The sequence below is a fragment of the Microtus oregoni genome, unplaced genomic scaffold (genome assembly GCF_018167655.1).
Source record: "Microtus oregoni isolate MIOR12 unplaced genomic scaffold, Mior012 000012F_ref0000307, whole genome shotgun sequence".
NCBI lineage: Eukaryota > Metazoa > Chordata > Mammalia > Rodentia > Cricetidae > Microtus > Microtus oregoni.
Window position 1 is genome coordinate 45181484 of NW_024543071.1, and position 12099 is coordinate 45193582.

General features: G+C 35.1%; 1 protein-coding gene across 1 annotated transcript; it reads right to left on the reverse strand.

The window, feature by feature from the left end:
- Window positions 1-2782: 2782 nt before the first annotated feature.
- Window positions 2783-3715, reverse strand: LOC121454021 (olfactory receptor 5B3-like). The gene has a single exon (XM_041661206.1). The coding sequence runs from the start codon at window positions 3713-3715 to the stop codon at window positions 2783-2785; it is 933 nt and encodes a 310-aa protein (XP_041517140.1).
- Window positions 3716-12099: the final 8384 nt, after the last annotated feature.

The window sequence follows — 12099 nt, forward strand, 5'->3', positions numbered from 1 at the left end:
AACAATAGCTTTATTATCTGGAATTTTGAAACAACTAGTACCATTACTTTAATGGCAGTTTAGGTAGACAATCTGTTAACCTTGATATGCATCCTACCCATTTCATTCACATTAAATCCTTTGTACTCATAGACAACTCTAGCATACCTCTGCCTTAGAATCTTACCATCGACAGTTATCTTTGCACAAACTAAATCCCTCATCATCTTTAGTTTGCTAATTAAATAATATCTTTTCAGAAACAGATCTTTGAGGCATCAATAAACTTCTACATGATATTCAAAATGCAAGTGCATACTTTGCCTTATGTACCTTTCATAACACCAATCAATACATAATCATTGTAATTTTTGTTCATGAATTCATAACTCTTCTTAAACTGTGACAGAAGCAAGCTATGATTTGTTCAGAGTTCTATCTTCTGTACTCCATACATTGTCTTTCACATAGATACTCAAATACTTCCTACATTGATAAATTAATTGTGGAAATTCTAGAAAATAGGTCATGTCAATTCAGGATCAATAAAACAATGATTAATTATCATGTGAGTTTTATTTTAATATTAGTATAAATATAGAAATATAGTAAAAATATTTCTTTATGCCCAGTTTTATAGCAAAAGTGACATATTTTTAATATCCCACATTTTTCAATGTACTACAAAATGAGTATATTAATATACTCATATTGAAAAAAATTAAATTGGCAAAAATAATATAAAACATTTGCATGCTTCCCTCTCTCTTCTTTGACTATCACTGCTGTATTATATTGATTTGGTAGGTTTGTCTGTGATTCCAATACTAGTACATAAGTAATCCCAGACAGATTCTGATTTCAACTGCTTTTCTAATAATCTTCAATTTCTAGTTTAGTTGATAAAATGATCAATGAATTTCATGTTAATTTATGCTATCAATGCCACTGTTACATAAAAACTCATTTCAAGTAAAACAGTAAGCAAATATATATTGTGCTAGAGAGTGATATTTAGATAGAATTTGTGATTCATATCTAATGTGAAATTCACCATGTGTACCTTGTAATCCTACAAGATTTTATATTTGCTTCACCCATAAAATTATGAATAAAATTTTATTTAAAAAGTCATTATACTGCCGGGCCGTGGTGGCGCACGCAGTTAATCCCAGCACTCGGGAGGCAGAGGCAGGCGGATCTCTGTGAGTTCGAGACCAGCCTGGTCTACAAGAGCTAGTTCCAGGACGGGCTCCAAAACCACAGAGAAACCCTGTCTCGAAAAACCAAAAAAAAAAAAAAGTCATTATACTGATAATTAAATTAATTCTTGGGCTCATGATGAGATTATGATAGAACATCTGTCTAGTGTTTGCACAACTCCATCTTCAGTCTTAGTGGCAAAAATCAAAACACAAAATAGCAATTGAGGAAGTCCCTGCTTTATTAGTAAACATGTGGATATAAGGTATATAGTAAATTTTCTCCTGATTTATATATATACAGTGTATATTTTATACATTATTGGATATAGAACACACACATACATACACATACACATACATATACATATACTAAAGCCACAGAAAAAAGTAAACTAACAAAATGAGTTTAAGTTTTAAGAACTAGTTATAAACAAGCCTAAGCTATGGTCTGTGCTTTCATATGGGAGGGACATAAAAATCTATCTATACATAAATTCATAGAGACTGGGGTAGCCTATATAGGCCTGCATATGTGTGAGCCATATGGAGTTCTAGAACTAAAAGAAGTAGGCACATGCCACCATCCATAACCCAGAATTTACCTCCGATGAATAACCACTTTCAAATGAAAATTTATGTTTTTCTCAAGTGAATAATATTGTGGAAAGAAATTATTATATAGTGAAAGTCACATGCTCAGCAGTAGATGGCCAACATAATACAAACTAAAGGCATCTCTGTAGGTTCCTTATCTTGTACTGTCCTGTCACTTCTGTCTCTTTTTTGTTTTTATTTAATTTTCAATTTTTTAATGTATTTATATTATTTATTTAACTTTTCAATAATTTTCATATACATTATGGATTCCAATTTTGTCTTTTGTGGGATTCCTAACTGTGCGAATCATTGTTTCTCTGACTGTATATCTGTTTTCTATTCCACTTCTTAGACTCTCTTCCATCTTATAATTTATTTTATCCTAATTCCATTTGTCTTATTTTGTGCTATCTCTTACTTTCTAAAACACTCACTCTGTACACACAGTAATAATTTATTTAAAGGTAACCAATTTCAATGTTTGAGAATCAGGTTGAAACAGTGTGATTGATCACTAATTTAAACAAACCATGCATGTAAAATCACAGCACTATTCTATGATATGTGCTAGGAATTTATGCTGCACAGGTAACATGCAACTCTTGTTAGAAAAATAAAACAAACTCTACAAGTCATCACTGAATAATTAAAGCAATATTCAAAATTGTCACTGAAATGCCATAAAATGTTAAAAAAAAATGTGTCATCATAGCAAACTGTATATGAAGCTTCTTTCAGAGCTGTCCAAATACATAGATTCATGGTTACAGTTGATTTTTAAAATATTATCAACATTTTGTTGACAATAAGATTACACATAAACAATTATCTATTAAAACTACATAAATATCTTCTCATACCTATGATCATGAATACAATGTCTTTAATATCCTATACAATGGAGTTGCAGAAATACAAGAATCTATTCAGGAATTTAATTGCATGTGGACAAAATGAGAAGCATTATTTATCTTAGAACTTTAAAAATAAATCATTATAAACTATTTTGCTATCAGCAAAATTTTTGTAAAGGCACTCTTGACTTCCTTGTTCCTTAAGCTGTAGACCAGAGGGTTCAACATGGGGATGATCATGGTGTAAAACACAGATGCGATTTTGTCAGTGTCCATGGAGTGACTGGAGCTGGGCTGCAGGTACATGAATATGATAGTCCCATAGAAAATAGACACAGCAGTGAAGTGGGAGGCACAGGTGGATAGAGCCTTTCGATATCCAGCACTTGACTGCATCTTCAGGATAGTGATGAAAATGAATATGTAGGATATCCAGATAACCAAGAGAGCAAAAAATATATTGAAGCTGACAACATAAACAAGAACCAGCTCACTCACGTGTCTGTCAGAGCAAGAAAGAACCATGACTGCTGGGATATCACAAAAAAAGTGATGGACCACATAGGCCCCACAGAAAGAAAGACTGAAAGTGTCCCCAATGTGGATGGAGGCATTCAGAAAACCACAGAAATATGAACCTATAGAAAGGCAAACATACACACTTGTAGTCATAGTGGTAGCATAGTATAGTGGCTTACACACCGCTGCATAACGATCATAGGCCATTGAGGCCAGCAGGTAATTCTCAACAGTAGCAAAGGCTACAAAAAAGAACATCTGTGCAGCACAGTCATTGTAGGAAATGACTTTGTCTCCTACAAGGAGCCCAGTCATGACTGTGGGCGTGACAGCTGAAGAGTAACAAAAATCAACAAAGGAGAGATTGCCTAAGAAAAAGTACATAGGAGTGTGGAGTCGAGAGTCCAGGACAATCAGGAGGATCATCCCCAGGTTGCCCACGAGAGTGATGGTGTAGATGAGGAAGAAGGTGATGAAAAGGGGAATCTGTAGCTCTGGTTCATCCGTGAGTCCCAGCAGGAGAAAGTGTGGCACTTCTGTCCTATTCTGCATCAGTGTCATCTTTAATCCATAGCCACGGAAAGTGAGGGGCATGATGATAAGAAGGTTGAGTAAACATACAAAATCATAAGTGAGGACACGTGCATTTGTGAGGAAACAACCTGTGCCTTGAGATTGTCTGGAAAAAAAATGAATCTTTTTCCCAATCAAATCTAATGTGGTTATTAGACAGAGGGTTATATGCTACTAACTACAATATTATACAGTAATTGCTCAGCCATCTTTTCAGTAGTGACTTATCAAAGTCAAGGGATTTGGTAAAGGCTTTTAAACCAAAGTGCAAGGTTTTTGGCATAACTGCTTTGTGAATAAAGTGGCTGACTTGTTTTATAGACCACTGCTGTAACTAATTCCATTTCTGTTACATATTTGAGTATTAATTCCAGATTTCAGAACAGTGTCCTATTGCCAAGTCTTGTTCCTCTATCCTACGTAAGCACAGAGATCTGCCTTCCTGCTATTATTTTTATCAGCAGGCATTTGGTCAGAGCATCCCATTTAATATTCACAGATATCCAAAAGCATAGAATTACTACTCGCCCAAGATGCTGCTCTGGTTTTACATCACTTAAAAGATTCTTAGCTTCTTAAGCTCACTTTTCCCTCAGTTTACTGATTTTATGTCAGGAAATTTACTGCTTGTGTTTTACATTCAAGGACAACAGAAGAGACCTGGGTCACAAACTCGTGTTACTCACGATCAGAAGAGCTGAAAAGAGTCTTAGGTCCCTTTTTTGTTTCTAACGCCTAGAGCAAAACTCCAGAACTAGGGCCATAGAAACTGAAGCTTTTGGAATGTGTACTATCTGGTCAAGAGCCCTCAGCATCCCCCAACTGTTTACATAGGTTGCCTAGTTACCAGGTAGCCTCTATGCATTCTGGGAGAAAAGAAGCAGCACATTGATTTAAACAATCCCGGCCCTATTCCTAATTTCACTGAAAATAAACTCTAGCTCTTCACTAACCAGCTAAAAATGTAGTGTAGTGCACTAACCTTCCCTCTAAAATCTCCTGATAATTTAATTCCACAAATATCTCCACCCCCCCCCCTCTCTCTCTCTCTCTCTCCCTCTCAGTAAAAACACTTATCTGATCTTCTATAGGACAAAAGAATTCTGTCCCTGGAACTTGCTACCCCTGAGGAATTGCGGAATTGCTAGTTTTAAGAATATATATGATTTACTGCTGAGTAAATGGATGGAAATAGAAAAAACTATCCTGAGTGAGGTAAGCCAGACCCAAAAAGAGGAACATGGGATGTACTCACTCATATTTGGTTTCTAGCCATAAATAAAGTACATTGAGCTTATAATTCATGTTCCTAGAGAAGCTAAATATGAAGGTGAATCCAAAGACAAACACATAGGCATCCTCAGGAATATTAACCTTCATCAGGAGATGAAAGGAGACAGAAACCCACATGAGAGCACTGGACAGAAATCTCAAGATCCAAATCAGGAGCAGAAGAAGACGGAGCACGGAGCAAGGATCTCAGGACCACGAGGGGTGCACCCACACACTGAGACAATGGGGATGTTCTTTCGGGAACTCACCAAGGCCAGCTGGCCTATGTCTGAAAAAGCATGGGATAAATCCGGACTAGCTGAACATAGCAGACAATGAGGAATACTGAGAACTCAAGAACAATCGCAGTGGGTTTTTGATCCTACTGCAAGTACTGGCTTTGTGGGAGCCTAGGCAATTTGGATGCTCACCTTACTAGACATGGATGGAGGTGGGCGGTCCTTGGGCTTCCCACAGATCAGGGAACCCTGATTGCTCTTCGATCAGATGAGGGAGGGGAACTTGATCGGGGGAGGGGGAGGGAAATGGGAAGCGGTTGCGGGGAGGAGGCAGAAATCCTTAATAAATAAATTAATTTAAAAAAATGAATATATATGATTGGGAACATTTGTAAGGGTGAGAACAAGATAGTACAAGGAACGCTGAGAAATGATGGATCGAATAGAGAAAGAAACATGGACAGATGATTCCCATTGTGAGTAGACTTCTTTACCCACAGATTTTTAGGTCTCCTTTAGCTCATCCTGTCATCTTTAATAGAACCCTAGACTTCAAGGCTTCCATTATGTGCTAGATTTTAAAGATTATTAATGGAGTATTTACCAACTTTAAAATTTTGTAGTCTATACAGTTATTAATAGATGTAGACTATTTAAAAATGATATAAAAGAACAATGTGTGGATGATCTTCCAATTCACCTCTGAGTTCCTTAAATCTCTCTATGTTGGTAACTTTTCAAGGATTGCTCTAGAAAAACATTTTAGGTGACCACTTATTAACACTTGGTGATTTTTGCTTTCATTTAAATTATGGAACACAATAAATTGAGTAATTTATACATATTACTAAAGTTTGAGATGCTAGTCTGTGTTTGAGTCTATGACTTTATTTAACTCTTGCTGATGGCCAAGTTTCAGAGTGTAATCAGAATTTAAATGGAAGATAACATTAAATATAATTACACAGCTGCCTTGGCAAGAGCACAGCACTATTTCAGCTACAGAGCTCTGGTTCTATTTCAAAGCATACATTCCTGGTACAGTCTTTTGTTCTGGGACACAAAGGCCAGAAATAGGGTGCAATCTAAAATAAGTACTTTGGCTTGTCACAAAGTTCATTTCCCCTTTTTCTCTATCTATTTTTTGAAAACTGTCCTATGCATACCTTTTCAGAAAGTCAGGTATTTTTAGTTTTTTTTTTATTTGAATCCTTCCTCATCTTCTTCCATGAAGCTACCTAAAATCACCATTGCTGAACAAAGCATGTTTTATGGAAATAGCCCAAAAAATATGTTATTTTCTCTCCGTTTTCACCATCTCCCTCCTATCAACAGCTGCTAGATTTGAAGCTTACCTGTGCTTCTCTCAAACTCTAATAAATTGATCCTAAACATACTTATTAGTTTATTTCTAAAGTATTTTACTAAAGTTAAAAAAGAGTTGAAGAGGCAATACTGAATAGCTAGGTAAGAAATTAGTGTATTTCTCTGTGCAGTAGATATAATGGGAAAATTTAGGTGAAGGCAGCAATTTCAACTTGATTCAGTTCTGTTCTGAAATCTGGCGGCATATAATCATAACTACAGCACACACAGAGCTTTGTTCCATTCACCATATAGGATCCATTGGTCCTTACTACCTTCCCTGACCACTGAAAATTAAACAGTGTAATCACATCATCTTGAAGTTCCATTATAAGAAGTCAACAAGACAGTAAAATGTTCATGTTATGACATGTTTGATTTACATAGACGTTGGAAATGAGGACTTCACTGCAGGTGATATTGACCTGTCTTTCCTCATGTTGCCTTTTCTTCTACAATAGCACCACTGAGTGCCTATGCTATCCAGTGTGTTTCTGATTTCCCTGTAAACACTGATTGCTGACTCTACAATTATCCCAGACCCAGTGTTTCTTGAATTCTTAATGGAAAGGCATATTTTCATTTGATGAAAATCTATATTTCATCAGCTCATACTTTCCTTCATCCTGTCACACCATACCAAAGTCACCAAGACCAAAATAAAATTGGTCGTTTATGGGACATCTTTGTCTCACACATACCTTACAAATACCTTCTGTTTTGTAAAATCATTTCATATGATGTGGCTGTCACTTAACAACATTTCAGCTTCCATATTTGTTTTGTTTTCCTTGGACATTAAGCTTATTTTGACACCTAGGTTGGTTTTTAATTCCTATGATGAAGCTATCTTCTTGCCTCAGCCTTCAGAATGCCTGCAAAGGGGCATTTTTTTTTGCTTGATCTGAAGCCTTGAAACGATATTTAACTTAAACAAATGTGTAACCCCTACCACAAATCTCATAAAATTCCAGAAATTTTAAGTGGCAAACCCACTATATGAGATGACTTTCAGAAAATACTATAATCTCCAATTAATAAGGGATTTATACAAGAATGTATAAATAAATATTATTACTATTATTTTATGCATTTTATTGAAGAAACTGAAAATTTAATAAATCACCAGCTTTTCTAAAGTTATTTCTTCATTTTGAAGAATATTCAAGTTATTTTAAGACTCATATTTGCATTAAACCCATCATTTCCACAATCAGTTAGTGCAATAATTACCTGTATGTGATTGTAGGGAAACCGTTAAAATGTATATAGTGAACCATTCAGAGTATTTTTAAATTTTAAAAAATACTAGCTTATGCTTTTGTTTTTTGTGCTTGCTTCTTTATCTGAAATAATAGTAACATAAATAGGAAATAAAAATCCCAGCTATTCAGAATGTTTTGGTTCTTGCAAGGCTCATGCACATAATGTGCTAAAAAATACTTAAATTACATAAAATGCTACTTTTTACATTTGTACCATAACCAACTCCAGTTTTTGTTTTAAGAAACTGTTTCCATCATTACTTTCACCTTCAACATAATTCACAGTAGGTGGTGCTACACAACCCCTTTTCCATGGACTGTAAGTCTCCCTGACATTGTGTATGTAAGATATTAGCCCTTCAGTTCTTTGGAAGAAAGAACAATGAATCCAACAGTGAATGTGAGATAAGTCAGCTACAGAATATTGGTTACACAGTTCTCTCTCAGGCAGTGATCAAACACTTTTGTATTCTCTGAAATCTTTAAAAACAGAGGAAATAACAGTAAAATGCATCAACTTCTAAAACTCTATAAATTCTTCCCTTTTCAAAACGCCACATATAGGCAGGGCAGTGGTGGCGCACGCCTTTAATCTCAGCACTCGGGAGGCAGAGGCAGGCGGATCTCTGGGAGTTCGAGACCATCCTGGTCTACAAGAGCTAGTTCCAGGACAGGCTCCTAAACCACAGAGAAACCCTGTCTCGAAAAACCAATAAAAAAAAAGTCACATATGTGCCTTACTTACAAAACAAAAATTGTATATTTTACATAATTTGTCATTTATGACTAAGAAAAGATGGCAGGTATGCATGACATTATACCAATTTAAAGTCTGTTGATATAGCTTTTACCTTTTAGCTTTTTTCCTTACACATGCATGAATACTGACAGAAAATCTTCATTCAAAAAGTGGCCAAAAATAGATAACAGTGAATACAATTCAAATGCATAAATAAATTTTTCTGAAACACGACATTAAGCATGTTATTTAAGAAGCAAATGCATGAAGAAAAGGAAAATCTATGTAGATTTGGGCAGCCCTAGAGATTAGATTTCCTTTGTGGGAATACCAGTAGCTCTCAGTCTCCTTTCTAGGAAAAAAGCAATTAAAACCATGGTTACCCATATGCCTATGGAAAGTGCTTCTGATTGGACTCAGAGGGTTATTAATAACAGTGAAGTGAGGTAGTCATACTCTTGGGAGAACAGTTGAGAGATATTGGGCTATGTGGGAGGGAGGTAGTGGTGGACGGATAAGTTCAAGATACATTGTATCGGTATATAAAATGATCATATGAATTAAACATTATTTAAAAACTTAGGAAATGGTTATTCTCATTGTGCACTTGTGTTCAAAGTACTTGCAATGTGTCTTTTAGAGCTATTTCAATTGATGCTTAATATCTAAATACTAGAGTTCACACATTGTGGTGTCGATTTTTGTGTAGTGTGCATTGGATATGTTCTACACAATATCTAGACCAATATATCTGAGATTTTCTTATATAAATTGTAAAAAACTCAAACATAGCTCAAGACCAAAACTTAGTCTTTTAATAGAATTGACAAGTAAAAACGTTTAAAATGGAGATATAAGGAACCTTTAAAGATAGTCCTCGTTTCTACAGAAATGTTCTACCACTATCACCCTCCCACATCTCCAAACGTCACTCAACTTTTCTTCCAAGTTTATCATTTCCATATTTCACTGTCATTAATAACCCTCTGAGTAATCTAGTTCATTAGTCTAAATGAAGAGTCTGAAAAGCATCTCAAATACATGTACTGTGCATTTTGAATATGATTAAGTATTATTTATCATTTAAAGATCAGAATTCAAAAGGCAAGAGAGATTGCTCAGTAATTAAGAGTATATATTGCTTTGCAGAGGATCAAAGTTTTCTTCCCAGCACTCATGTAGGAGGCAAAGAACTTCCTATAACTCTACCTCTTGGGGAATCTGATGACTTTGGTCTCTACAGGCATCTGACCTTTATGTAACACACATAACAATACATATACGTGAACAAATACTTAACTAAAATACTAAAATAATCTTTGAAAAACAACCTGAGTTTAAAATAAAAATTAAAATATGATTTAATAATTTTGATGAAATAACTATAAAGATCAATTTAAAACCAAGTAATATCATATTTTTAGTTTGAAAATTTTTCTATGTAGTTCAAATAAGAGATAAGACATTATTATTATCCTGTTAGTGTCAATAAAATACATAGAGATATTGTTCATAACCAAAGAGTATAAAGTGGTAAGATACACCTGTGAAAGAGGAGCTAGTTTCTGGTTTGGTTACTACTGAAGTTTCTTTGTAGTTCTTCAGTTTTCAAGAACATTGACTTTCCTCAGTCTGGAGCATTCTTTGGCTAACTCGCACATGTGAAATTTTCATATTCCATAGCCAGAAAAGCCAATTATTTACAGAAAATTAATAAATATTCCATTGATTTTGTTTGTGCTCATATCCCTATGTAACCAGAATTTCACTTTGAGATTGTGATTTAACGAGCATATTTCTAGAGATGAACTCATTCCAGATTGTTTCTGGTGTTTATGGTCTTGGCATTCTAAAGCATACCAAGCATTAATGAGTTCATCAGGAAAGAGAGTATGGCAAAACAAAATGTTATTTGGCAATAATAAAGCATAATACATAATCATTGGACACTACAAATAAAGCATGTAAATAAAATGTAGTGTATAAAGAAATTTGTGCTAAGTTTTGTAATCATATATCAGCTTAGAAATCATGTGTTGTAGCCTAAGACTCAAGGTGAATTCATTAATAAATGAGGCTTTCAGGGGAGATATATAGTAATTGAAGCTGCCCTTAGTGTGGTAGGCAGTGTGTGTCAGTCTCATAGAAGACAATGAATCCCTTTCCACTTCATCATGGATCAGTGAACATGGGCTTTTAGGAAGCTATGCAGGCCTTTTTATGTCCTTCTTTCTAAAACTTTCAAAGGACTCAGAATTCTCCCCTATGAGAACTTCACAGAATTTGTATATTTCCTTTCCATCATGTGGAAATACAGCAAAAAGATGTCCAACAAGGAAGGAATCATAACATAACTGTTTGTAAAATTAATTTGGATGCCCAAGCTTCTAAAATCTGAAAAATAAATGTTTGCTTTGAACTCTAAGGTGCTTTTTCATAAGACATATAGACCATCACATCATGAATGTTACTTTTTAAATTTTTGCCAAACTAGAGAATATATTGTGCCTTGTTATTGCTGATGTCATGTGTAGGAGGGAAAATGAAAAGAGAAATTATAACCCTTTTAACTCCTGGATAAATTACACGAATTTTTAAAGTCTGTTTGGAAAAACAATTACCTACTCTAGTTATTTTGCTGAAGATGCTTAAACCAGTACAATCTTTCATTTGACTGATGCGAAAGCCAACATGATACCCCGAGTTACTAAGGAACGTTTTTAAATTATACTTCCATTTAAAAAGCTATGTTACTTAGGAAAACTGGCATCCATACTGAGTGGCATTTGTCCAATCACCCTAACTCAGTGTCAGTCCTCACACCGACCTCTCTGAGAAAGAGAGGTCTCTTTAACAGTTCATTCGGTCATTAACTGCACTCCCAGTTCTCCTTGAACTCTGCCTGTGGCTTTTAGACTCAAGCAGAACTAACAACGGGCAAATCCTGAAAATTAGGATTTATCAGTCTCCAAAACAAAGTAGCATTGATTATATATAATGAAAACTAAAATTATGGTAACTGTGCTTTATTAAAATTGGATGTTTTTATTAACTAAATTTAATTATTTACTTTATATCTTGATCCTAGTTTCCCCTTCTCCTCTCCCCCCATTCTCTCCTTAAATTTTCACCTGCCCCACCTCAATCCATTCCTTCTCTGCTTCTGTTCAGAAAGGGTCAGGCCTACCATGGGTGTCATCAGAACATCGTGTATCAAGTTGAGGTAGCTAAGCTCCTCCCCTCAATTTAAGGCTTGGAAAGGTGATGTAGTACAAGGAATAGGTTTCCAAAAACCTTACAAAGCATCAGTGACAAGCCCTGCTCCCAAGGCTAGGAGTCCCACAAAACGTGAATCTACTTGTTTTTAAACAAATGCCGCTCATTTTGTATACTGAAATTCACTCTTAAACTTTCAAACTTTCATATAGTCAGAGCATAGTCACTTCCACATCCTCTAACATTCCCAAGCCCTAGATAACATAGATATTCCAC